This window comes from Sciurus carolinensis, chromosome 10 (genome assembly GCF_902686445.1).
Source record: "Sciurus carolinensis chromosome 10, mSciCar1.2, whole genome shotgun sequence".
Classification (NCBI taxonomy): domain Eukaryota; kingdom Metazoa; phylum Chordata; class Mammalia; order Rodentia; family Sciuridae; genus Sciurus; species Sciurus carolinensis.
The window spans coordinates 136,284,734-136,312,453 of NC_062222.1; the positions used below are offsets into that span (position 1 = coordinate 136,284,734).

General features: G+C 51.3%; 1 protein-coding gene across 1 annotated transcript in view; it reads left to right on the forward strand.

Annotated features, from left to right (window-relative positions):
• The first annotated feature begins 7,883 nt into the window (after window positions 1–7,883).
• The window catches only part of Wfs1 (wolframin ER transmembrane glycoprotein), a 28,446-nt gene continuing 8,609 nt past the window's right edge, over window positions 7,884–27,720 (forward strand). The window contains exons 1-6 of the mRNA XM_047567095.1: window positions 7,884–8,013; window positions 14,763–14,999; window positions 23,063–23,145; window positions 24,927–25,071; window positions 26,304–26,474; window positions 27,020–27,100. Coding sequence (XP_047423051.1) covers window positions 14,768–14,999; window positions 23,063–23,145; window positions 24,927–25,071; window positions 26,304–26,474; window positions 27,020–27,100 — 712 coding nt within the window. The 5' untranslated portion in view covers window positions 7,884–8,013; window positions 14,763–14,767. The remainder of the gene's footprint in view (window positions 8,014–14,762; window positions 15,000–23,062; window positions 23,146–24,926; window positions 25,072–26,303; window positions 26,475–27,019; window positions 27,101–27,720) is intronic.

The following is a 27,720-nucleotide window of genomic DNA, read 5'->3' on the forward strand; positions in this document are numbered from 1 at the left end:
GGGCGCCAGGGCTGAGGGATGAGGGGATGAAGAGGTGGAGCACACAGGGTTTGCGGGGCTGCGACTCTATTCTGTGTGATACTATAGTGGTGGACACGTGTCGTTATACATCTGTCCAAACCCAGAAGATGCACAGAACCAAGAGTGGCCCCGAGCCTGGAGCACAGATTGGAGTGATAATGACAGATGAACAGGGTTCACTTGGCGCAGGAGGTTGACGTGTGATGGGGGAGGGGGCTGTGGGGAGCTTGATACTTCTGCTGAAGTTTTGCTGTGATCCTAAAACTGCTTTAAGAAATAAAGATGGTTATTTAAAAAAAAAAATAAGGTAGAGCAGAGTAAAGTCAGCGCCACCTCCAGGAAGACCTCCTGACTATGGCCCCCTGCTGTGGCCTCCTGCTGTGGCCCCCTGCCTGGACTCTGCAGTCAACCTTGCTTCTCCCCTGGGTCAGCTCCTTCCTGGACTAAAGGATGACGGGGGTTTCCAGATTCTGACCAACGAGCCCGTAAGCACCCCTGGGGTATGTGACTTATAACTTCTGTCCCTTGCTGTGGAGCTTGCTGTAGGTGCCAAGGAACACCCACCGCACCCTGCTGATGGTTAGGTGGGCTTGCATGGGATGGTGGATGCCTGGTACCAGGCACGTTGACATGCTCAGCTGTGGTGCTGCTGCTGCTGCTGTTCCCAACCCTGGTGACACAGCCTTGGGACCTGAGTTGCCATCAGGACATGAGACCAGGTCCCATGCTGTGTGCTTACATGCCCCCTTGTCAGGCAGAGCCCCCTACATGGCAGGCTGAGTCCCCTTCACGGGTGAGAACCGGGGCTGCACAGCCCTCACCTGGCCCTGCCTGGGGGTCTCCTGGACAGCCAGGAGGTCTCTGAACAGCAGTCCTCCCTACACGGGGCATTCTTCCTTCTCAGAGTTGTCTCTGTCTCCTGGAGTCTTCCTTTTCCCATGTGAAACTTCCCCGTGTACTTGGTGACTCATCCGCAAGGCATTAAGTGGCAGTCGCTCTCTGCTTTCAGACGTGGGTAAATCACGACTCAGACACGCAGGCGAGCGCAGAGCTCCCCAAGACAATGCCACGTGTGCGCAGGGGGTGTGTGGAGGTGTTGGCAGGCGTGGGCCTGATGTAGCACCCAGCCCTGGTGACACAGAGCAGTGTGACCAGCACCAAACTCCCCAGCACCACCCAAACTCTTTCCACTTGCACTGTGATTCCCGGAGACGGCAGAGTGGGCGCAGTCAGAGTTTATAAAGGAAAGATGGAGAGGAGGAAGGAGGGGCCGCTGCCCAGGGCGTGGCATGGGCAGAACGGTGGAGGGAGGTGGATGGAGGGGACTTGGGAGCCCCGAGGCTCTGCCACCAAGCAGTTGTGGGATGTGTGACCCTGAGAAGTCTCCATCTAAGACATGGAGGGAGACCAGTGGGTCACACGGTGGGAGGAAGATCCACCAAGCTGAATCAGCAAAAACAGCTTCCTACCTAGGTGTGGGCAAGACAGGTGGGGCAGCCTCAACAGGGGACCCAGCAAGGGTGGGCCTAGGTGGGAGCAGAGCCCGAGTGAGCCCAGAGCTTGCTCAGCCCCCAAGGTGCCATGCAACTGCTTCACCCCACGTGACTCCCCTGGAATCCAGGCTTCTGGTTCAGTGGCCCCCACAGGGCAGCTCTGAGGGTGACTGTGTGTGTGGCCTGGGTGAGAGCCCCCAGCCTAGCAGAGTTGCCCCCACCAAGCCTCTGAGACCCAGGGCCTGTCTTAGAGTGCAGTTCTGACTCAGGAGGGCTGGGGTGGCACATGGGCTCAGCATTTCGAGCACAAACTTGGCCAGGGCCATGACCCATCGCACTGTAGACCACCAGCTTTCCAGTCATACGCCCAAGTGTCACTAAGGATCAGAGGCCCCAGAGGGAGAGGCTGTTAAATGCAGATTCCTGGGCCTGGCTCCTGGGGTGGCCGATGTGGGTGGTCTTAGGAGTCCAGGGTGTGCTTGACAGGCCTCCACACGTTGTTCTTATCTCATTAATCAAGTGGGCTAAACACCCGGGCTCGGGTCACAGGAGTGTTGCAGTGCTCTGAGAGCCACAGAATCTCTGGAACATTCAGCCTGGTCACTGGGGGCCGCTTCCCCAATCCTCAATAATGGTCCTTTATCCTTCTGCAACTGTGAGAGGTGAACTGGCACCTGATTCCTGTTTAAATGCCAAGGGGCTGACGTTTTCCCCAAGGCTGCCCTGGCCAAGGGTTGGGGTTTCCATGCCCCACCCAAGCGCATCTGAAGGACCTTGGTTAGACACCAGACCACAGCAAGATCACAGTCCCATCGTGATGTTATGATGATGTAAGTTTCCTGTGGCTGCATGTGACACAGTGCCACAACTCAGTAGCTTAAAACAACAGAAATTTGTTCTGACACAGTTCCGGAGGCCAGGAATATAAAATCGGTATCACTGGGCCAAAGTCAAGGAGAATTCGTTCCTCGCCTCTTCCAGCTTCCTGTGCTTGCACGTCACTCCAAGACCAGCATTCTCAGCTCTCCCTTTGGTCGGTCTTCACATGGCCGTCTCCCCTGCCTCTTTCCTATAAGGACACTTGTGACTACTTTCAGGGCCCACCTGGAGAGCAGGATGACTTCCCCTTCCCAAGATCCTCAGCTTAATCACATCTGTAAAAATCCTTTTTCCAAATAAAGTCACATTTGCAGGTTCCCAGAGCTAGGACCTGACATCTCTGGGGACATTATTTGTCCTAGTTCATCAATGATCCCATAAGGCCCCAGTTCGGCTCTCTTCAGAAGGCAACTCATTGGGCCTGTCTCCATTTTTCTGTGTAAGCTTGGTGTAGGCCAATGCCTGAACTGGCAAGAGGTCAAGAAATGCTGAGTAAGTGGAAGTGGGTTTTAAATAGAAGTTGACGAGGAAGTGGGACGAGATCATGAACGTAGATTCAGAGAGTTGTGGGAAGAAATCAGAATGAGGTTAGGAGAGGCACATTTGGAGGTCACATTTCTTATAAGTCAGAAAGAACTTGCACGGGGTTTGCGCACAGGTGATGCATCCATACATTTGATGCTCAACCGAAGAATACGGGGCTGGGCTGTCGGGGAGGGAGGGCAGGCCTGGAGAGATGGCACTCAACAGCCAGTCTTTCTCCCACCAGAGCTGAGCCCCAGTAAGTCCTCCTGTACTTCCAGCAGCCACTGCTTTAATTATTTGGCTGCTAGAGTTTCCAGTACTTTGAGATTTACGACGATTAAATCTTTGTGGTCTGTGCCTTGTCCTATTACCTAAAACCTTTTGTTCCCGTGAACTTGCTCTGCCTCCAGGTCTTTCTTACCCAAAATGCTTTTGCCATTCTTGTTGCTTATTTTTTTTTAATCCCACTTTTCCAAAGTTCACTTGGAACCTCTACTTGCCAACATTTTTGGTGTGTTTTGTGTAAACAGTACCTAGCTGGATTTGAGTGTTTTACCCTGTCTTATGGCTTTTGCTGGGAAATTCAGCCCATACCCATTTATTATGAAAGCTGAGCTCTACAGTTATTTATTTCTTCTTACTTTGTCTCCTTTTATTAAACTGTGTTGTTATGGCTGCTATTTCCTCTCTTTCCCCCTTCCTCGATTTTGATTCTGTAAGCTGAAGTTCTCCATCAAAGTGACATTTGTATTTGGAAACTTCCAGGTGTCTGAATTTTGCAGATTGGGTCATGGAGACCTGGAGGAGAGATGAAGTGCTATAAATTAGGAAGCTTAAGTTGTGTTGGGCTATTTTGGGCCCCTTCAATAGCCATCTGTCATGGGCTGTCTGACCTAGCCCTTTTGTGACTGCTGGATAAACACAAGCTAAGCTGCACAGATCTCTGGGCTCTGTTCAGTTTCCGGGCTGAATTCCTGCTTTATTGATAAAATAATAATTTTGGATCCTGTGGAAGATTTCCCCACCTTTTGGTAGCTCACCTATGTGATGACCCCACCTACTTTAGGGGACTCTGGATGGCCTGCATAACTCACAGGAGAACCGTGTCCTTCGGAGCACATGTGGCTAACTTGAGTTTGTTTCTGGGGCATGCTCACTCACGTGGGCTTGAAATCAAGCACTTTCTTATTTCAGAGTGATTTTTCTATCAACACTCCCTTACTTGTACTTGCCAGCTCTCCCCCAGCCTCCACCCCTTAGCTCAGAAATCCTCTGTTTCTTTTCCACTAGTTGCTGCTTTCCAGTCCCTGAAAGTCATAGTCCAACTGATACTCCCTTTCAATGTATGAATAGTAAATGGCAACTTTCCTGCCACGAGTCTCTTCATCCTGGCTTGTCGTCCTTCCCCACTCTCCCTCCCCACGCACCAAATCAGACTTTCCTACTTCCTCCTTCTCCCTGACCCAGATGTGACCTTAGAATGCTCTGATTCGCCACCCTAAGATGGATTCCATGTTTCAGTTTCAGGCAAACATTCACTGCCCCTTGGCCTGTGGCTTGTACCTTGGGAATCCTAGCAACTGCAGTCGCTTTTAGATTAAATCATGTATTTTGCAAGGGTCATTGCTTGCCACCACTTCCTGTTCTGCAAGCCTGCTCTATTTATCAATCTTGGCCAGCTGTGATTGAGCCCTCTCAGCAGGAGGGGAACGTCAGGACTCCTCTCCCCAGACCAGCGGCACAGGGGCAGACTGGGCCTTCTCTCTGCAGTGCCATGTGGCATGTGTTCTCTTTCTCCCTGTGGATGACTCCCACCATTGCCCAAGACAGGGACCTTGATCACATGACCAGTGTCTGGATACTTCCCAAGTCCTGCAGGAATCCAGGGCCACTCAGATTCTCCTTCCTTTGGATGTGATGCTCCTTTTGAAACCCTTCAAGACTTTGTTTCCTGAGGATTTGTGCTTCAGAGCATAACTGAAACCAGGGACGCTGCCTGGCATTTTGTTAACCTGTTTCCCTTTCAGTTTCCTCTGGGACTCCTGTTCATTGTATGCTACCCTTCCTGGGACTGTCTTTCAAGTTTCCCCTTTTTTTCTGATGATTTTCATATCTTTCTTCCACAAAGCTCCAAATTGTCTTCCAGTTTGCTAATTTGTGCTGCCTCATGGTTCTCTTTCTGAATTTGCCTATTACTATGAGTTTTCCAGTTCTGTGGAGATGCTAAACATTGCCATGCTCTGCTTGAGGCTCTGTGAGCTGTCTTGCATATTTTTGTTGAATTTTCTTGTTCCCCTTAGGCCTTCACAAGAGGAATGGTTCCATTTGCTTGTCCCCTCAAAGAGTTTGTGAAGTATCTCTGCTTCTGTGTGGTTGTGTGTGCAGTATCTGTAAAGACCAGGCTCTTGTGTCCTGGGCAGTAGTGGCCAGCCAGCAGGGGGTAGATGAAGAGGGCACACATTCCTTGAAGACAACAAAGAATGGGTTGGTAAGATCATGTGGAGTTGCTGGAGGAGGCCTCCTTGCTCTCAGCCTCACAGATGTGAGTAGAGCTGCTGGTTCCCCGGAGGGGGTGCTGCGGGAGGTTCTGGTAGGCCCCAGCCCTCGGAGTGCCAGAGGAGGGTGGGTGGGTTGAAAATGAAAGAAACGCATCTAATTGCTTTCAGAGTCTCAAAGATAGCAAGACTTAAATGGGAAACAAATGCTACGTGAGATTAAGAAACATGAAATGTCTAAACTCATTAGTGCTATGGCTTGTCCCCTCAAAACTCATGTTGTGGCACCTGTTATAGGTAGATAGGAGCAAGAGGCTGACAGTGGGCTGACTGTATTGCACAGCAGGCTGACATAATGTCATTGAATTGCATATTTGAAAAAGCTAGAAGGAAGGATTTTGAATGTTTTCACCACAAGGAAATGATAAATGTTTGAGAGGACAGATACCTGCACCCTGATTTAAACATGATACAATGTATATGTGTATTGAAGACTCACATGGTACCCCATAAATATTTAAAGCTTTTATGGCAGTTAAAAACATAAATTTAACAGTCACAAAAAAAGAAAGTCTTAAGAGAGGGGTGGGTGGTTATCAAGAGGGATTAATCACTTTTTTGAAGCATGGGTTAATTGTCCACAAGCTTCATTGTTACCTACGGAGCAGGTGGTGGTAAAGTAAGGCTGTGCGCATGTTCTCCTCTTCCCACGCCTGCTCGCCCTTCCACTTTCCAGCCATGTGATCATGCAGCACAAGGCCCTTGACAGATGGCGCTGCCTGATCTTGGACTTGCCCACCTCCAGAACCATGAGCCAAATAAACTTCTTTCCTTTATAAATTACTCAGTCTTGGGTGTTCTGTTATAGCAACAGAGAACAGATTAAGATAATTAGTTACCATGGAAATGCAAATTACAATTACAGAGCTCACTTTTCAATTTCCATTTCAGGAAAGGGTTTCTTTTTTTTTTTTTTTTTTTTTTCTCATAAGTAATCCCCTGAGTAGTAGATGCCCTCTCAGAGATGAGCTGGAAACAACTTTGAGAAACTTGTTAACTTCTTTTAGTAAAATGTATCTATAGATCTGAAAAAACCATCATGATCTGGTGTTCCTGCTTCCAGCACTTTGCCCTAAGGAAACAGTCCCACAATGTACTCATGGTGACTTCTGGAAACCCTTAAATGCACACTGCCCCAAAATGCATTTTCTACTTTTATATATTAGAATGGAGGGGAGTGTTCTGAGTGACTGTGGACAAAATACTAAGACTCTATTTGCTTAGCAACAAAAATGTGTCCAACACAACTTTTTTCCTCTGATCCTTAGTGAAACAACAAAAAATATTCCATGTGTGAAAATTCCCCTAAATGGATCCTTGTCAGAGCCTCACTGCTCAGCCCAGCCTTCCTTCCTCTCCTTCTTTCCTTCCCTGTGAGCCTCACAAGTTTGCAGGAGATGGGGGACCATGAGGGCAGCTGGAGGATCAAATGCAGACTGACAAACCTTGCAACTTTGACAAAATCCCTGAGGTAGTGTGCTCGATGGACAGAACCTATCTCCAAAATCAAATGGACTATTTGCTCCCAACTTGCAGGCAGTGCTGTCTTTAATATGCTTTGAGCTGCAGTTTCTGCAAAGATAACCCAGGACAGGTATCTCTGATTGGCTATGGGGACTGAAGATAGAGCAGACAGGGACTTCCATTTTGGGAATCTGGGGCTGTCTAAAGCATGGACCTTTGCCCTCATCTCCAAAACACACCTCTCTGACATCTCAGAGGACCTAAAGAAGAGGGTCTCCCAACTGCCTGAGCCTCACCTCCCTCTCTGGGCTAATATATGCTTTTAAATGAATCCCACAATTACCTAGTGAAAAGTCTGCTACGTTGCATTTGATTTTGTGCACTTAAAGCAATACTTAGTTACACGTACACATTTAAATCAGCCGGATTTTTCTGTCTGCTGCTACATTGAGGGAGCCCCTCTGTATGTCTAACAGCACTGGAATAAATGTGTCTGGCGCATAGTAGGCGCAAAAAAGTGTTTGTTAATATTACAAAAGCAAATATAACGAATCCTAAGGTGGAGCCCCAGGAGCCCGAGTGCCGGCTGAAAGCTGTGCCTAACCTTGCATGTGGGTCCAACCACCTGTTACGCACCTGGGGCGCAATTCCAGCTCCACGAAGGGCCGCCTTGTGGGCGTGGCCGGGGCGGGGTCCTGGGCCGAATCCGCTCGGAAACTTTCGCTGTAGGCGGGCCAGACCCGCCCTCCCGGCGCCCTCGGTCCTGGAGGCGCCAGGGAAGAGACGGCCGCTGCAGGCGAGGCGCACCGCGATTGGTGGAGGTGAGCGGTGATTGACCGGCGTGCGGGCCGCTCAGTGGGCAGAACCGGCGCCGCGTCCGCGAGGCCGCGCCGCGAGTGGAGGGCGACGGAAGCCCCGCCTCCTGCCCCGCCCCGCGGGCCCCAGGCCGCGCTGGCCGGCGCTCGCTCCTCCTGCTCCGCCGTCGCTGTCCCGGCCCGGCGCGTCCCTCTGCTCCAGAGCAACTTCGCGACCGGCCCGGAGGCCTGAGGCGCCGCGTGAGGCCCGCTCGCCGGCAGGTGAGTGCTGGGGCGGGGGGCGCGCGCCGGGGTGGGAAGGGTCTCGGGAGGCGAGGGGCGACGCCCGCCGCGCGCCTCAGTTTCCCCTTCTGAGGCGATGGGTGGCCAGACCCGAAGTCTCCCGCAAGTTCCCCGAAGGTGGAGGGCCCGGGGTTCCGCCCGCCGTGCGACGCGGGAGGAGACCCCTGCCCCTGCCGGCCCCTCCTTCGCCCGACCCGCCGGGCGCCGGGGCTGGGTCCGAGCGGCGCCGTCCTGCCGGTGCCCGGCCGCCCGGCGGGACGGGACCCCGCCGCCCCCCGCGTCCCCAGGGCTGCGGGGCGCCGGGCCGACCCGAAGCCGCCGCGGCCCCTTTGGGAGCGGGACAGCAGTTCCGTGCCCCCTGCTGAGGACAGTGGCAGCCGGCGACCCCGCCTGGTGGGACTCGGCCGGGTGGGACCCCGACCTAAACTTGACTTCTGGTCCGATAGATGGGCGCTCCCTGGAGACTCCGACCCAGCCCTCTGCAGTGCCCTCTCACCCCATCTTTTGTAGTTGATGTGATGAAATTCCAAGGAAGAAGCCTGGGCAGTAACTTGGCCTCCCCCAGGACCCCACTCCCCCAGGTATTTAACCCTCTCAGTAACCTGGGGAGGAGTTACAGTCCCATCTGAGGCAGGAGGTGAGGGAGTCTTGGCCAGCTTGGTGCCTGCCCAGGACCATGCAGGTTATCCGCAGCAGAGCCAGGCCCTCTGTCCCCCACCCCCAGTGAGTGCGCCCTGCTCCCCTCCCCTTGAACAGTGACCCCTGGCATTTGGCCCAGGGCTTTATGGTTTGTAAAGGACTTTCCCTTCTGCCAAAATCCCTCCCTCACTCAGGGAGCCCTCCCTGGTACCCTGGGTGCTGGCTGCTCCTGTTCACTGCAGCCCAGGAGGGAGTCCACTGGTTGTCCAGAGACAATACCTCTCACCCTCCCCATCTGTTACCTGTCTCCAGGGGCCTGCAACTCTCACAGTAGCCCTCTCCATCTGACCAGGGATCTAGAAAGACATTCCTTTATTCCTGCCTGGTCCTTTGTCCTCCCCCAGACACAAGAATTGGCTGGGAGACTCCCCTCACTTTTCCCAGGTAGATGTGGTTGGAGGGGCTCTAGCTGTGGCTTCCCCTGCCCCTTCTAGGTCAGGGCTGGATAGGCCTTTGGGTCTGGTCACAGAGGGGAACCCAGCTCAGTCTTGGCCCCTGGAAATGCCTATACTGTAGGATAGACGCCAACATGGTCTGTAATGGTGGCTAGAAGAACCACAACAGGTAAGGAGTTTTTGCTCTGTATGGCACTTCTCTGCACCTCAGGAAGTAGACTGTCATCCGAGCCATCAGCCAGGCCACCCTGTGCCTCCTTGTTCCTCACATGGTTTGTGACCTCCTGTCTCTCCTGCATCCCAGTCTGCCCCATGTCTGCCCTGATCCAGAGCCCTCAGCTCTCCCTAGATGGCCTGCAGCCTCCCTGGACTACCTTGTCTGCCTCTGACTCCAGACAGCCTGGTGGTCTTACGTCTCCTTCCCTCTGGCCTGTGGGATCAGGTCCATCTCCTAAGCCTGGCATTTGTTCAGCCCTTGGGACCTGTTCTGCTCTCTTGGCCTCTTCTTCTGCCACTTTAACTGCCACATTTCTGACTTGCTGACTGTGTGCTTCCTCTTCTCTTGGGTATATCCCCTGCTGGAATGCCCCCAAACACACACACATGCCCTCATGCTGCCTACCTGGCTCTGGGCCTGATTATTCTGAAGTGAGCTTCAGCCAGGCTTTTGCAGAGTCCCTAGCCTGCCCCTTCTTATGGTTAAGTGAAGGACCTGCTTCTGTGCTTTGTAGCCCCAGGCATTGCTCTTTGTTGTTGTCTGCCCATCTAGACTGGACTGCTCAATCACTGGCTCTGGATGCATCCTCTCTAGGGCAAGGAGGATCAGCACAGTGCCTAGTGTGAGATAGGTTCTCAGTCTATGCCTGCTGAACAGCTTGAGCTAGGCCCAGAACAGGTGCCAGATGGTGGTGGTCTGCAGCCATCCACAGTCACAACTGAGGGCATTTCCAGTTCGAGTCTCCCTTTGTTCCTGTGAACTTGCCACATTGGGAGAGCTGGAACGTTCCTTGGTTTGGCCCTTAATACTCTGGGCAAAAATAGGTACCTGGGAGCCACCAAGGGCTTTGTGCCCTTGTCTTGAGGTGCAGTTCTGTGCCAGGAGATTGGGTCGGACCAGGCCAGTGTGGGCACTTCAGGCCAGGGACCTACTGGGCCCACTTCCTTTGGACTCAGTTACAGATAGATTTCAAAATATCTTTCTTTAATTCAAAAACAATGTATATTTATTATAGAAAATTAGGGAAATACATTTTTAAAGAGTTAAAATCACCCATAATCTTTACCCAGAGATAGCAAGTGTTAACATTTTAAAAGCCATTTTCTTCTATATTTTTTTGCAAATGAATTTTGTTTTCATCCTAAACAGACCCAGAATAATATCTTATGCTGCTTCAGTCTTGCTCATCAGTGTTATGCAAACATTTTCCCCTTCTGTAAACATTCACATACATAATCACATTTAATAGCAGTGTAGTGCTGTACCCTATGGAGGACTGCATATTTCATTATAGATCATTCTGAATGCCAAAGAGTGTTGCTGGAGGGACACCCCTGTGTGTGAGCCCTACAGATGTCTCTCTGGATTCCCCACCTTGGGATCTTGGTTTTGGAGGCACTGGTCATCTTCTTGGCTTCCTGCAGGCCAGTTTCCAAGGATCCAACTTCTAGAGGGTGGGGACCCCCCTGCAGAGCAGAATAGGGGCTTGCCCAGGTGAGGGTTAGTGCACTCTGGGCAGAAGACTGAATGTGGTTATTCTGCTCTACCTCTGAGTGCACTTGTGTTGGAGCAACCCTCTCTGGGGTGGCGACTCCTCAGCTGAGCTTCTTGGTGCTGGTGTTTGTATTTTGATGGGATAAAAATATGCCTTGGTGCTCACAGGGAAAGAATGCTAGCCACTCTGAGTTTTGGGATCTTACACAATGCTTGGTTCCAAGCTACTGCTGTGGCCGTAATGGCAGTGGGATTGTGCTGGAGCTGGGGTCAGAGGTGGGGCAATGAGGCTCTTGCTCTGTAGTCAGGGACACCAAGCCTTGAGAGGGACTTGCCTAAGATTACCCAGACACATCAGTCCCTAGTTGGTGTGCCTTTCCAGGGCCTGGCTGCCTCAGGCTTCTGCCCATCTTATGTTAAGCCACTAGTGTGTACCCTGAACTGCTGTCCCTGCCTTAGTGGCACTAGTCAGAAAAGAAAGGAGCAGTTGCCAGACAGGTCCTTCCTCTGTTGGTTCTTTCTGGTCCTTCTTGTCCCTGTGAGCAACCATGTCCAGGAATTGTTAAAATAACAGCTTTTTGATCTAAATCAGGCTTGATCATTCCTCAGGGAACCTGACAATCCTCCTGCATTCATCCATTCTTACTAATCAGAGGATTTGCTTTAAAAGATTTTACTTTGACTATAATGCAATATATATAATACTGGACCCTATCGTCTAACCAGAGCTGCATTTTCCTTTTATAAGGTGTTTTTCAATTGAATGGGGAAGTAATGACTGTCAGTTTGCAGATCACTTTCTCTTCAATCACACCTGGAATCTTCTCCTCACCAAGACATGGAAGGTGTTATCCCATTTTACAGATGGGGAAACTGAGACAGATTAAGCAGCCATTCCCCTGGTGCTTGTGGTTTTAAAACTGCATGCTGTTGGCTGGGATGTCACCTGTACCTCCTACCTCTTGTCAGAAAAGGGCTGATGGAGAGAGGCCTACTTGCTGTGTGTTTATCTGCGAGCAGATGAAGAAGCCAAAGAATTCAGGGAGGCATCTGGGAGATGCCTGCAAAGGTTTCTCTGGAGCTCAGCATGCAGGCTGTCCAGGAGGGGTGGACGGACTCCGGAAGGGGTGCTGTGGAGCAGTGTGTGGGAGTGGGCAGCTACTTGTCGTAGCAGACTGGCAGCCAGTGCTGTGGAGGGAAGGGACCTGGGAGGAGAGAATGGAGGGAGCTTGAAAGGCCTCTTTTCAGAAACAAGTTTGCTGGGGTTTGGGAACCCAGGTGTGGATTTGAATTTTAACCTCAGCTCTGTGAACTGTTTCAGTAGATCTTTCATCACAGTTTTCTAGTCTGTGAAATGGGGTGAGTGTTGAAGATGAAACAGGTGCTACACCAGCAATACCTCGATGCTCTTGTACCTGGCTAGGAAGAACTCCTGGGGAAGAGTGTTTGGCGCACTGAGAGCAGAGCCATTGTTATTAATATAGGTGCCTTGCCATAAACTAGCTCTCAGTAAAGGTAAGATGCCCTTCTGCCATTAGAGATGGTGGCATTTTTTCTGAGGCAGGGGAGCCATGGGGGAAGGCGAGCTAGAACATGGCCTTTTTTGCCAACTCGGATGGTCTGGTGACCTGCATGACTGTTGCGTTGTGTGCCGGGCTGTGCAGTTCACTTTCTCTGCCCCCGGCTGGCCATGTGCGCCCTTGGGTCTGCGCATGCAGTTAAATGATGAGGTTTCCAGGAGTTGCCAGTTCCCAGAAACTCAAAGTTTGGAGACAGTACCAAGCCCTGCATTGATTTCCAAGCAAATTCACGAGTCTTGACCAGTCTTCAGTTTTTTGTTCCAGTAATGTTTTAATATAAGGACTCTAAAAGAACTAAAAAAAACAAACAAAACTAAATTAAAATAAGAACTCAGTCCCTCTGAGGGAGGAATGTTCAGATTGAAATCTACATTGTTCTTTGGACACAGATCTGATCCTTAGGCCCCCTTGGTAGCTGGGGATGGAGCAAAATGGAATAATCTGGGACTGATGGGGCCTGCGGCCATTCCTGTTTTCCAGTGACTAGTCAGGAGACATGTACACCACTGACTTGGGGCTAGGCCCAGAACTCTGGCCACTCATGTAGCTCTAGTCATATTGGTCCTCACAGTCAGCCCAAGGACAGGGTAGTGTCCTCATATGCAGATGTGGATACTGATGTACAGAGAGGGATTTGGGCTTCTCAGGACCACACAGCTTGGTGGGTCCAGAGTCAGAAGCAAGGGGCCTTGGCAGATGAGGGTTGGGAGACAGATTTCCTCATTATCAGCCCCCCCCCCGTTCTGTGCCTCAGTTTCCCCATCTTTGATGAAGAGATGCACCTTGTGTATGGGGAGGATCACTTGGGAAATTGAGGAAAAGTCTCCCCGTACCCCACAGTGTACATGGGGCCTGAGAGTTAGGGGTCTGTGCTCCCTTAATATCATCGAGGCTAAGGATCTTCTAGAGATTTCTGCCCCATGGTCTGTAACTTGCAGTTACTCTGACTTTTGTTGACACTGTTTTCCATGTTGCTAAGCAGCATGCAGGGGGCCCCTTTGTTGACCGAGCTCTTCCCCATTCATGACATGTTCCATGGACTTTTTGTGCTCCCTGGTCTGTTCTAGAAATCTCTTCTTACACCACTACTACCCTGTGTGCATTCATTTGCTTTTTAATAAGTGCTAATAGATGAGGTGTTGAAGTTCTGTGATTCCTGTCCCATGCCCTGGGCCTGGTCTAGAACGTGCTGGATCTGGGCAGATCTGGTTGGAGAAATCTGGGTTCACCAGTTGTGTACCATCCCCACTCTTACCCCTGTCCTACCAATCCTTCCCTTAAGCCTTCTCAATTTATTTAACTTTTACTTTATACCAGGGTGCTTATTTCTCAAAGCCCCCAAAAACAATCACCAGAAACTGGGTGGCTTAAACCAACAGTTCTGGCTAGGTATGGTTATGCTTGCCTGTAATCCCAGCAACTTAGGAGGCTGATGCAGGAAGATCACCAACTTGGCAAGATCTTGTCTCAAAATAAAAATCAGGGGCTGAGGATGTGGCTCAGTAGTATGGTGCTTGCCTAGCTTGTGTGAGGTTCTGGGTTCCATTCCTAGCACTGTAAAAATAAGTAAAATTTTAAAAATAAAAAGGACTGGAATGTAGTTCAATGGTGGTACACCCATAGGTTCATTCCCCAGTACCTCAAACAATTCTGGAGACAGAAATCTAAGGTCAAGGTGTGGACTGTGGTAGTCCCTTCTGGGAACTCTGAGGGTCTGTTCCCTGCTTCTCCTCAGCTTCTGATGGTGGCCCTCAATCCTTGGGTCTCTTCTTTTGTAGCTGCATCACTTCAGCTTCTAGCTCTCTTTTTACAGGATTTTCTCTCTCAATGTGTGTGTTTCTTCTTACAATTCAGGAGGGTCTCACTTCAAGATCTTTAACTTCATTAGTATCTACAAACACCTGTTTTTCCAAATAAGGTCACTTTTGTAGATGTTGAGTAACATATCACTTGAAAGCCCCCACTCAGCCCCCATAGCCAAGCCCGTGCTCAGTGTTTCACGTGGATCATCTCCAGATGTTGTCATTCCCATCCCCTTTTCTCAGATGAGGACACTAAACTCCAAGGTCTCGTGGCTTGACCTTGTAAGGTGGGAACTTGGGATTTAAAGCCTTAGACTGGAGGGCTAGAGCTTAGAATTGCTGCCCGTGTGTTAGCCTAGACACCCTTGAGGGAGTTGCTTAGCACGGGGCTTCCCACAGGGCTGTGAGGTTAAACAAGAACATAGAGTGCTTGGCAGCTCCCACCCATCTCTTTGCTTTCTTCTCTTTTCCAAAAACTAAAAGCCAGCACAAGCTGGGTTGGGGACCCGTGTGTGTGTCTGACCCTTTGCTTTTCTTGCAGGCAAGATGGACTCCAGCACCCCTCCTCTGAGCCCCTCCAATCCACAACCTCCACCGGCACCGCAGCCCCAAGCCCGCGCTCGGCTCAATGCCACTGCCTCAGTGGAAGAGGAGAGGAGTGAGGCACCCCGGGCTCTCAGACCCCAAGCTGGCCCTGGCCCAGGTGTCAGAGAAGCAGCTGCTCTAGTAGAACCTCGGTCTGCTCGTGCCAGGAGCCGCGAAGAAATGGATGGAGCCGGTAAGGGGTCAGGGTCAGGGCCAGAGCCAGGCAGCCCAGCAGTCTTCAACCCAGGCTGTGGCCGTTTAGTGACTCACGTGGGGCCTGCTTTAAACCCTGCAGTCCTGTTCAGAACCCCAGGTTTAAGAGCTGCTGGGGTATTTGTTGAAAGCCCTGTTATTTCTCATGGCCCACTACCCACATACCACGGCCTTTCTGGGTTCCCCTAATCTGCCTCCATTCTTTCCCACCTCCCATTTGCCCATGTGGGAACCTCTGCCTCAGATATGCCACCCCCATCTCACCTGTTGAAATGCCACCTACAATAAGGCTCTCCTGCCTTTGGCACTTTCTGACCTTGACCCCATAGCAGGAAACATATGTTCTGTTGCAGCATGGCACATGCACGCATATGTTCACATGCTTGGGAATGGGAACAAGATTCCAGAGCAGTATCACCCTCACTGCCTGTTCTAGTCTGATGTTCTCTCTACTTTGCTCCTTTGATTTAAAAATAAATGCTGCTTTTGGGAAGTTAAATTGACCTCGTGGCCTTCTCATGGGTAAAAACTGCAGTTTGAAAACTGCTGTCTGCAGAGGCAGAACCCATCTTGCTGGGGTCCCTGGTTCAGAAGTGTCCTGGGTATTTAGTGGGATGGCAGTGTGGGTGAGTGAGCTGAAAGTGTGCTTTGTGCCTCGCAGTGACAGGCTGGACATTTCCACAGTGGGTGATGACCAGGCCCAGGCTCACTGACTTCACCCTAACGTGGTTCTCATTCTGTGACCACTAGTTGCTGTAGAGATACTACCTCTTTACCCGCAGCAGCATTTGTTCCATTCCTTCTGTATGATGGACACCAGGCAGAGAGGAACAGTCGGTATACAACACAGGTGAGGCTGTGGGGAAGGATTTGGGCACCAGGAACAGCATCAGCAAAGATGAGGGGCAGAGGAACAGGGCAGTGCAAGGCTGCAGGGGCTGAGAGCAGGGGGCGGTTGGAAGGAGCCTTTCAGTAAAGAACACAAGTGTTGTGTGTGGAGTGTGGACTTGGCTTTTCTGGTTCTGTGAGGACAGACATACCTCATGGTGCAGTCTATGAGGATTGACTTAGACCCTGGACATGTATTAAGCTGGCACTTCTCCAGTTGGTGTTGCTGTTTCCTGGCACCTGTCTGCACTTCACAGTTTATATTTGAGCATTGTTGAATCATGTGTGGAGTAGATCATTTGGGCTCATTGTGCCCCCCCGGGGAGGCTGGTCACAAAAAGTAGGGCTGCATTTGGGAGTAAGAGTGTGGGCTGGGTCAAGTCCTTAGTGTGGAATCTCTTCTATCATAGCTTAGGGCCTATTTACTACAAAGTATGTGGGGAGGCAGCCTCATTGGCCTCCACCACCCTGGGCAGATGTTGGACTCTCCCTGGCTACTCACAGGCTGGGTGGACATGAGGCTCCATTTGTTCCCTGGGAGATGGAGTGTGAGTGAAGGAGTCCTACTCCCCACTGCCCTGGCCAGCTTACCTCTCCTCTCTCCAGCTCACACCAGCCCTGCCGTCTTCTCTTTTCCCTGAAAGAACCCAGCAAACTAGAGAGATCACCCCATCAGCAGTGCCCTCACCTGACTCATGCAGAGGCCCTGGACCTGTGGTGTGCACCTGCTGTGGCTCTCTGTGTGCCAGCCCTGTCCATAGGTGACCCAGTAGTGCTGTCCCTCCTGTTGTATGCTGGCAGCCTGGCTAGCACAGCTGGAGGGCTTCTGGGCTTCCTGTGCAGCTCGGGCTGGAGATGAGCCTCACCTCAGGCTCTTTTGATCTCTGCTTCTCTTTTAGAAGATGCCCATGTTCTTCCACTTTGTCTCTAATGTTTCTGGGTGGACAAGGATCTGAGCCTGGGATCTACCTGGCTGTAAGTCTTATCCCCTCTCTGCTGCCTGGTGGCCACAGAGATAGAGCCCAGGACTGGAAAACAGGATTTCAGTCTGGGGTAATGTGGTATAGCCCACAGAGGCTGGGCTTTAAGAACGTGAGTTTCAGGTACACTGTGAGGAAGCAAACATGATCTCTGACTGCCCCTGAGTGGGAGATGGGGAAGTCAGCTGGTGGTCGACAACCTGGGGGGTCCCAGCCCCTAAGTCCCTGCTGTGCAGCTCCTCTCTCCTTTTCTAATCACTGATATGGGACAGTAGACAGGGCTGGTGGGGAGGGCAGGGCTCAGAACATCTGCCATGGTAAGTTCAACTAATTATCTCACCTGTCCACCTAACACAGGTGTGATGAGCATTAGTTAAAATGCCCATAGGAAACAACCACAAGTGTGCATATTTGATTAATGCCTCCACCCCAGTGGACAAGTTTTTAGGTCTCTAAGTGCACTAACCCACTTACCCCCAATAGCACTGGGAGCTAGGCACTGGTGCCACCCCATTTTTCAGAAGAGAATATGGAGGGAAGGAGATGCTAAGGACCGCCACCCCCAGCTGGGAAGGGACAGTTTGAACAGATTCAGAGTGTATGCTCACTCACCATGATGGGCTGCCAGTTACACGGTGACCAAGGGTGTGCCCTTGCTGTGTGTCTGGTGCCTCAGGTGGGCTGTGCCTGAGGAGAAATACACAGAACAAGTTGGCTTGTTCCCAGAATGGTGTCTGTATAGGTTTAGTGACAGAAGGACCAAGGCTCAGCCCCTGAACAAGTGGAAAATAGGAGTAAACAAGCAATTACATCCTGGGGGTGGTACTACTATAGGGCGCATTAGAACCTTGAGGACCTGGGGGCTGCACAGGGAGGCTGACCTGGCACAGGTGGGAAGATGCAAAGCAAACCATTCCGTGGACCTGCATCTCTAGGCTCGGCGAACCCTGATTCAAGCACAAGACTGCCTGGGTTTTGGTCCTGGCTTCACCTCTTCCCACTTGTTCCCCTGGACCTCTTAGGAGCCTCTGGGCCTCCCAGGGAGGACCACAGCCCAAGTTGGTGGGAAGATAGGAGGTGAGACAGAGGCTCTTGGAACAGTCTGTGCTCAGAGATGCACTCAGGGCACTCGCTCACTGTCAAGGCTGCAGGATAGTGAGGTGCCCTTTCTGTAGACCCTGGAGGACCACAGCAGGTATCCAGCCTGCATAGTCTGAGTCTTCATGGCCTCCCATTCACTAGTGCCAGATGGCATATGCCGGGCACCTGTAGAGACATGGATGATGAGGACATTAGCAGGACCCTGAGGTGGACAGGGCTGGTCTGCCAGGAAGCACCACCCAGTATTGACCAAGGCTGGGAGTGAGATACTCCTGGAAGGGTACACTGGGCTGTGGCAGGAAGAACTGAACACCAAGTTCCAAGATCATGGTGCCCTGGGAGGGAGAGGGAGGGATGAAAGGGGTGTACAGCTGGGACTGAGACAGAGGAAAGGTCAGAGTGTGGGGGCCCAGGTCAGCCAGGCCAGCCAGGCCCTGAGGGTTGGGGAAGGAACAGTGTTCTTGTGAGCATGAGGGGCTGGCAGGCTCTCCATAGGGGAGGGAGCTGACTTGTGCTAGGGAAGAGACAGAGCAGGAGAGTAGGGTTTGGAGACTGGAGTATGAGGGAGGTGGCCAGTCTGCCTGGTGGCTGGGCGTGGATAGGGAAAGGAGGAAGCAAGGGTGACCTCAGGAGCCCCTAGGTGGACTGCGGTGGTACAGCCTGAGATGGGACCCCTGGGGCAGGGTTCAGAGTTTGGTCCCAGGCAGTGGGTGTGAGGAGGGGTCAGGGAACCAGTGCAGATGTGAATGAGGACTAGATGCAAAGCCTTACACCTGTGGAGTGAGGAACCAGCCATAGCACTGAGCAGCACCTGGGGTCACACTGTTAACTAACTTAGGAAAACGCATGTTACATACATTGCTTTTCCCTGACCTGGCTGTCAACTTGTGTTTGTGCTGTGACCCCTGAGCTGTAAGCTGACGTGGCATGAAGCAGGGGCCTCCGAGGCTCACGGGATGGCCTCCGGGCCTCTTGGAAACTTGGCTGCATGCCTCTTGTTTATTACTTTAACCTCCTACTTGCATTCCAAGCCTCCAATGTCACCTCCTCCACGAAGCCTCCCCCTGTCAACATTGATGTCTCCACCTGTCCTGGTAGAATGGAGTTGTCCTTGCTGTCCCTGGGTTGTTGTCAGCTGGCTTCCCTTGGCTCCTGGCACTCACACTGGTGGGTGAGGATGAGGGCTGAGTTCACACATTCTGTTAGGACCTGGTGGCAGGGCAATTCCCTGGGCAAGACCTGCCCCAGTACCCACTGTCTCCATGCCAGCCCAGGAAGACAGGGCTACAAGGATCCTTCACTGTGTTCTTTCCCAGGGCCAGAGTCAGTGTCACAGAAGCTGATGGCATACCCCTTACATGCAAGGTGGCCCCAACTGCCCTGTATGAGGAGCAGCCCCTTGGACCTGGGTAACCTCAGCTTCCCCCAGTGTGGGAAATCCCCTTGGTCCAGGGTAGTCCCAGGTGTCCTGTTGGGACAAGGCCATAGCACTATGCTCTGGCCACAGAGCACACACGCCCTCTCTGTTCTTCATGCTCTCTATCACCACAGTCCCATGTGTTTGTTGTTGTGAGAGGGATAGGGGGATGCTGAGGCCAAGGACCCTGCAAAGCCAGCAAGTAAAGAAGTAGGTGACAGCAGCACCTTACACCATCTTTAATGACTGTGTTTCTAATTGTGTTCTTTTAAGAGTATTTGATGTGCATTCAGAAATTTCAGGCATATCTAGATAGCCACAGTAATGTGAAAGTGGAAGCCAGCGTGGTCGGGCTGGTGGGAAGGACCCGGAGCTTGTGGTGCATGGCCTGGGGTAGTTCTGCACTCTTAATGGGAGGGAAGGTGCCTTCTCTTCACCTTTCCTCTACAGAAGGGAGCTGAACTTGGCAGTTCAGTCACTAAGCCAAGTGTGTGCCGGGCTGTGGCTGTGTTAGGATTTGGGGAGACAGATGAACGCCAAGGGCCCTGCTCACGCTGCTCCCTTCTCGGCCTCCATCTGTTCATCCCTCTGTTGATTCAGCATTTGCTGAGCTGTTCTGTAGCACTGTATCAGAAACCAGGACTAGAGACCAGTAGACCCAGAGGAATGGACTGCACCCACACCACTCCTAGAGGGCTACCTTGCAGCCGACAGCAAGAAAGGCACAGTGGGCCACTCGGGAAGTGTGGGTGTCCTCAATGCTGCTTTAGGAGCCCTGAAACCACTGTTTTTGTAAAATCCTTGAGGGAAGTTGAGCCCAAAACTCTGCAGGGAGAATTGCCCTTATGTATGAGATACTGCGCCTTCCCCAGGAGGTCTTCCAGTTCCTCTCACCAGCACATGCCCCATCAGAGGTCCTCATGTGCTGTATGCACTTTTATTTTGTAAATATTTTTTATCCTTTTTTATATATAACTTTAGGATACATTTTGACATGATCAAAAAAAACATGGAATATGCTTTGCTCTGATTTGGTCCGGAGCTCTTCTTCCCTTCCTCCCCTCCTCTCCCTCTACTCTACTGATATCCCTGTAATTTATTTATAGATTTTTAAAAATTAGTATCTTGTGGATATACTTGATGTTGTGATTCATTGTACTCTGTTCATATATGTACATAGGAAAATTTGTTCATTCATTCCACTGTTCTTCCCTTTTCCCATCCCTCCTTCCTTCTCAATCCCCCTTGTCTACTCTTCTGATCTTTCCTCTATTTTGATATTTTCTCTCCCTTTTTCCCCTTGATCTCTTTTTAACCGACCCTCCCCTTATTTTGGATTACTTTCCGCATATCAGAGAAAACATTCAACCTTTGACTTGTGGGGACTGGCTTATTTCATCTACCACGATAGCCTCCAGTTCCATTCATTTATCGGCGAATGCCGTAATTCTGTTCCTCTTTATGGCTCCGTTGGGTATATCCAGTCCTCTATTGATGACATCTAGGTTTGTTCCACAGCTTAGTTATTGTGAGTTGTGCCACTGCAGTATGCTTATTTTAAGTCTTGTGGATATATACTGGGGAGTGGGATAGCTGTGTCTTGTGGTGGTCGTATTCCTAGTTTTTTTGAGGAATCTCCATACTGCTATCTGGAGTTCTTCCCTTTTCCCATTTCATTAATTTGCAGTCCTACCAAAATACCAAAAGGTACTGTGTACCTTTTCCCCACATCCTTGTCAACATTTATTATTTGTATTCTTGATGATTTCCGTTCTGACTGAAGTGAGATGAATTTCAGTAGTTTTGATTTGCGTTTCCCTAATTGCTAGAGACGTTGATCATTTTTGTATGTATTTGTTGATTATTTGTATTTCTTCTTTTGAGAAATGTCTGTTTAGTTCTTTTGCCCTTTTACTGATTGGGTTATTGTGGTTTTTTTGTGTTAAGTTTTTTGAGTTCTTCATATATTCTGAATATTAATGCTCTGTCTGTGCTTTTATTAATGCCACCTGCACTTTTGAGTCATCCCCAGTCTTCCTCTATCCTTTCCAAACTGGATGTGGCACTCACACCTTCGCCTTTGAACCCGGCAGCTTGTGTCATCTTAGACCACTTCACTGCCACTGCCTTCCCCTGGACCATTGGGTGCCCTGAGGCAGAGCCCAGCTCAGGGCCTGGCATAGACCTGTGCTAGGACAGCCCCAGAGGAATTGGATAAGGAAGGCTGGCCCTCTGTGTGTTGTGACTGGGGACCATGTGTCATGTCCCGTACTTCTGCCTTCAGTCTGTAGAACCAGTGAGAGGGTGAGAGCCCGCTCATCTCTGCCAAGCTCCTATCATGCTTCACATGTGCCAGAGCAAGGTGTCTTGTCACCTGCCATTGTGGAGCATAGCAGGGGTTGGAGTCAAGCTGTGGAGTTGAGTGTTGGCCCTTAAATATTGTCTCTCTAAATCAAGAAAAGGAACTGGTAAAAATGAATTGTTTCCAAAAGCTTTCTGTATTGTTGTGATACCCATGTCAATAAGGTTGTAATGAAATTGATGTAGTTATATGATGCTTTTGTAGGGAACTTTTTAGAAAGATTAATATAGCATGAGCTCTCCGACGAGTCATTCAATTGAAGAAGCTGTTAGGAAAATAATTTCCCAAAGGAAAAAAAGGAGATGCACATATTGGTCTGTGGTACTATTTTATAAAGTAAGGGATTATAGGGAACAACCTAAAGTCCTGACAGAGGAGGAAGGTTAGGAAACCTGAGCACATCCCCCTTAAGAGGACTTAAGAGCCCCTGAGGTGGTGAACTCCCTGCAGTGCAGTGTGGACACTGAGCGAGCCTATGCTGTGCCCCACAGTTCACATGCTGGCCTCCTGACCCCCTGCCTAGTGCTGCTAGGAGGTGAGCCTTTGGGAGCTGCTGAGGTCATGAGGGTAGAGGACACATACATGAGACTAATGCCCTTTTAAAAAAGACCCCCACCCTGGAACTCCTTTACCCCTTCCATGCAAGGACATAGCAAGAAAGTGCCATCTGTAAACTATAAACTGGGCCTTTGCCAGACCCCATCTGCTGGCACCTTGATCTTGGTCTCCTAACTTTCAGAACTGTGAGTAATAAATTCTTGTGTTTTAAGCGACCCAGTCTATGGCATTTGTCATAGCACCCTGACAGACTAAGACACTCACTTGTCAGCAAAACACATTCATATCAAGATGTCTATCTACTGACTACAATCTGTCTGTGGTGATGCTTGTTGGCATGCTGAGTCCTGGTGCAGGTTCTTTTTGTTCAGGCCAGGGTCTTTCAAATGGAGCCCTCAGATTTTCTAGAGCTTCAGCAAGAGAGGCCTGAGCTGAGGGGAATATTAGTGGGACTCAGGGCTGTGCTCTGTCCCTCTGCCTCCCATTTTTGCTGTTGAAAATCACTGCACATGGTAGATTTTATGGTCATTGCTCTGGTGCTGTTTGTAGAATTGGAAAGCAAACTGCTGCTTCCTAGTCTTGTTCTGTCTTTGCATTGATTCTGGTGCTCTTGCCCTGGATTTTACAGTATCAGCACCAGGTCTTCTGAAATCTCATCCTGCTGCCCCTCCACTCCTCTGGCAGATGACAAACAAGGTCTGACTTTATGACATTCTGCTTATTTTCCCTTGTTAAAGGACCTATGAAGGGAGATGTGGAAATCCCATTTGAGGAAGTCCTGGAGAAAGCCAAGGCTGGGGACCCTAAGGCACAGACAGAGGTAAGTTCCCTTTGGGAACTCAGGACACAGCCACAGAGGGACAGGCCTCGCCAAGAGCTCTGCAGCCCAGAGGAGACTCATGAAGGGGTTGGGGAACCAGCACGCTTGTGCCCCAGCCATGTTGGTTTGATCCACATCTGCAGTGTTATCCCCCTGGCCCCCTCCTGGGGTCATCCCGCTGGTCCAGCTTATACCTCGTCTTGGGCATCCCCTCCTTTAAGATGCCCTCCCCCTTTCCCCCTTCCTGTAGCCACTTGCTCGGTGCCCCACCCACTGTTTGTGCTGCTCACTCTCGTCTCTGAGTGGCCACTCTCTGTGCCTGACCAAAGGAGTGCACAGAGCTCTCAGAGAGGTGACCATTGACTTGGGATGGGTTTGTGCCTGCGCCTCGGACCCAGTGCCACACAGATTGGGGCCCTGTCCTCATGGAGGTGACAGGTAAATGGAAGGAACAGACAAAAAAGTAAACAGATACTTCTGATATAGAAAGTAGCAGAGGGTCCTGGTGTCCTTTGAGGAGGTACCATCTTAGCTGAGGTAGTACAGGATAGCAGAAGGGAACAAAGTGTCCTGAGGATAGAGAGAGCTTAGCAGGTGTCAGGAACTAAAACACAAGGAGGTGCATGGGGAGAGAAGAGGGGGTGGGGACCTCAGCAGGTCATGGTCATCTCAGGTTATCTTTGTGATGTCCTTATGGGTGGGAATCATCATTCACTCTCTTTGAATGAACCTAAGGCCAAAGAGCTTTAGTAATTTGTCCAAGTTCACCCAGCCAGGAGGCACAGAGCCATGATTCATACCCAGGTCAGCAACTCTTAAGACCTCCCACCTGGTCCTTGTACAGTGTGGACCATGTTGTCCCCATACTTCTTGCTGTTTCTCCTGTTAGCATCTGGAACATTGGTGAGGGGAGTTCCCAGAGTCCAACTCCCTGTCATTACATGTAGGGAACCTGCGAGTCTGGGCGGAGTGAGGAAGTGAGCTGCGTGTAGGGCTTTGTGCCTGGTACCTCTGTCTCCAGCCTTGCCTGGCCCACCCTGGAGGGAGATCACCACATCATTCCTAGGGGGCTGCCAGAGTCCCCAGAGGTCTATTGGAGCAGTGACTCACCCTGCCCCTCTGTACTCTGAAGTTCCTTCTACAGCCTGTTGCCTGGGTCTCTGTCTCCGCCCTGGTCCTCACTTTGTCCAGAGAATGAGAGGGTTGGACTAGATCAGCAAGCATTTTCCTGTTTACAGAGAGCCAGATAGTAAAGATTTTGGGTTCCATGTTCTGTCATATCTAACCAGTTTTATGATGAATCACAGGAAAAGCAACCATGTCCAATATGTAAATGAGTGGCCTTGGCTATATTCCAATAAAACTTTATTTTAAAAAAAATATGGCCAGTGAGCCAGTACAGCCATTGGTTGGCTGCCCTCTCTCCAACCCTGACTTTCTTTAGTCACCTGTTTTGAGAGGTGATCTGTGGACTGTCACTGTTCTGAGTTTCCATCCCTGGGCTCTTGGTGGGCAGGAGCAGCTCGAGGAAGATCTAAACAGTACAGACCCTGTGGTTCCTTCTTCTGTAGAGGGTTCTACACCTGCCTCACAGTGTTTAGGGGAGGAGCAAGGGCCCAGGGACCTGCAAGAGTCCAGGCTAGTGCAGGCACCCAGTGGGACCCATTCCCACCATCTTTCTTTTTGGTCTGGTGACATAGGGAGGGGTGAGAGAAGTGGGCTGGCAGGAGCAAGGACAGAAGTGTCCCAGAAGGCAAGATTGATTGGCGTCTGGCTTGCAGGTGGGAAAACACTATTTGCGACTAGCCAGTGATGCAGATGAAGAGCTTAACAACTGCACGGCCGTGGACTGGCTGATCCTGGCAGCCAAGCAGGGCCGGAGAGAGGCTGTGAAGCTGCTTCGCAGGTGCCTGGCAGACAGGAAAGGTGAGTCTACATGGGACTTCAACAGCTGCCTCACGGATGAGCAGTTTGTAGTGCTGCTTGCTAAATGGACAACTGAGATGATGATAATGGGAAAACTTGGTGCTGGTGACACTGTTGGAAAATGAGTACTGTGTTGGGCTAGTAGCCTTGTCATTTGAGACACTGTGGGGCATATGGGAAATTTAACAAACCGAGCCATTTCCTTGCCTTTTGGCTAATGGTGTCCGTGTAGGCAGTAATTAATTATAGCCATCTTCCCTTCTGGGTGTGATCCAAACTGAAGGCTATATCCTGGAGCCAACTGAGGAGGGCCAGCTATACAGTGTTAAAGCAGAGGCCTGTGACATAGCCTGTGGTCAGATGGCTGGTTCCCTGGGCTGATTTTCCATCCAGTCTTTGCAGAACAGCTGGGGACTGTAGGCCCAGGAAGACATGCTCAGTCGGGCTCACAGTAGAAGGAGGTGGACTGATGATAATTCATAAGAGGGGGGCGCTGGGGCAGAGGTGGCCAAGTTAAGGAGGGGTATTGGGGAAGTGGAGCCCAGTCAGGGACGGCCAGTTGTTATGGCATCCTGCTTGTGTAGAAAATTTGGGAAGTGTTTAAAAGGAGAAGTGGTTCTTCCCAAGTCTTGCTGCCCCCCTGGAAGAGACAACTGCTGTCCCAGGTGGGAGTGGGGTGAAGGGAGAAAGCAGCTACCACCAGCTGTGGACCTTGCTCACCACTGTTCTCTCTGAAAGGGCTGGCCATGTGGGTGACTCTGCTCCCTTGGCTGCCCAAAGGGGCTGTGCCTTTGAAGTGCCATAGACGTAGGGACGGCCCTGCCATTGCACCCAGCTGGTAGTTGTGCAGGGAGACTGAGCTGGGTTCAGGCAGTTCTGTCTCCCTCGTACCCTGTGGCAGTGGGCAAGCTGGAGCCCTGCTGTGTGCCTCAGCTCCATACCAATACCTGCTCAGAAGGGTCTTGGAGGATAATGGGGGAAGGGAGTGAGCCAGGAAGGTAGAAAGCCTTAACACACCTGCACACAGTGACCACTCAGCCATCTGCCACCAGACCAACTGGACCCCAGCCAGGAGAGTGGGTGCTGGCGGGGGCTGGGCTCCCATGGCCACGATCCAGCAGCCAGAGGAACCTGACGGATGTCTTACATGTTGCCTTCTCCAGCCCTTTCAGAGCAGCACTGATGGACTGAGATGGGTGGGGGGAGGATTTACTGTTGCCTCTGTCTGTCAGGTATCACTTCTGAGAATGAGCCAGAGGTGAAGCAACTTTCCTCCGAGACCGACCTGGAGAGGGCTGTGCGCAAAGCTGCGCTGGTCATGTACTGGAAGCTCAACCCCAAGAAGAAGAAGCAGGTGGCTGTGTCGGAGCTGCTGGAGAACGTCGACCAGGTCAACGAGCACGGTAGGCCAGCCTCATCACCAGCACTGGGCCTTCCTGGGACCTTCTCTGTGGGGGCCAGGCCTGCCTTATGGGGACTGGGGCCTGCAGTAGAGAGGTGCATACAGCATGCTGACAGAAGGACAGTGTGAATCCTAACTCCGGTGTTTGTGCATTAATCAAACTCATGCTGAGCTCCTTCATGTGTCTGGGCCAGGTACACAGAGGTGACAAACGCCTTGTCCTCACTGCTGGGGAGCTCACTGCTCAGTGGGAAAACCAAACCAGTAGATGATGCTGGCCAAAGGTGGTTGTGGTCCGGCAGTGCCAACCAAAGAGGGTGGTGTTCCTAGGATGCAGTGACCATGTCCCAGCCTCCTCATGAGGAGGATCAGAGTTGACCACCAGAGGTGTGGTGCTTGCAAGGCACTTGGGCTGCCATGAAGGCCCAAAACCCTGGGTCCCCACAGCTCAGTGATCCCCCAGGAGCCTGAGGACCCCTGTTTGGTGGGTTGCAGGGCACCAGGAAACAAACGGCCCTTATTCTCAATCCACGTTCTCTCTGGCAGATGGAGGAGTGCAGCCAGGCCCCGTTCCCAAGTCCCTGCAGAAGCAGAGGCGAATGCTCGAGCGCTTGGTCAGCAGTGAATGTGAGTACAGCCTCCTGTCTTACACCTGGCAGCCCAGCATCAGTGCTTCCCACCCACCACTCAGCTATAACATTGGCTCCTTCATGTGGATCCCAGGCCTGGGCCACAACCAAGATTCTGGGGGATGTGAATGGACTCTCGGTCCTGTCCCTTTGGGTGCCAGAATGCTGGGCACTGGGATCTAGACCCTACCCACCAGGCTCACCATACTCCAGCAAAAAATACCTGGAACGTGACTGCCCCTGCCATATGAGAAAGACTGGCAGGCAAAGGTGTGGGAGCCCATATCCATGGTGCCTGAGTGAGTTGGGAAGGGTGAGGAGGGAGTTAGCTCCATGGACAGCAAGAGGAGGTGCTCTGGGCAGAGGGAATAGCGTGGGCATAGGTCCAAAAGGGGACCAGTAGGTGTGTGCAGAACTCTGCCCGAGCCTGGGCATTTGGGAGGCAGTGGATAGAGGAGCAGAGCTTGCACAGGAGGGGATGGAGGTTTGGGGACCTGCTGAGCTGGGGTATCCGGGTTCAGAGAACTAGAAGAGACTTTCACATCCTCTGCATGCAGCTGCCCAGTTTGACATCGCTCCATCTCCACGGTGGGGTGGTCTCTGCAGTCTGGAGATCCT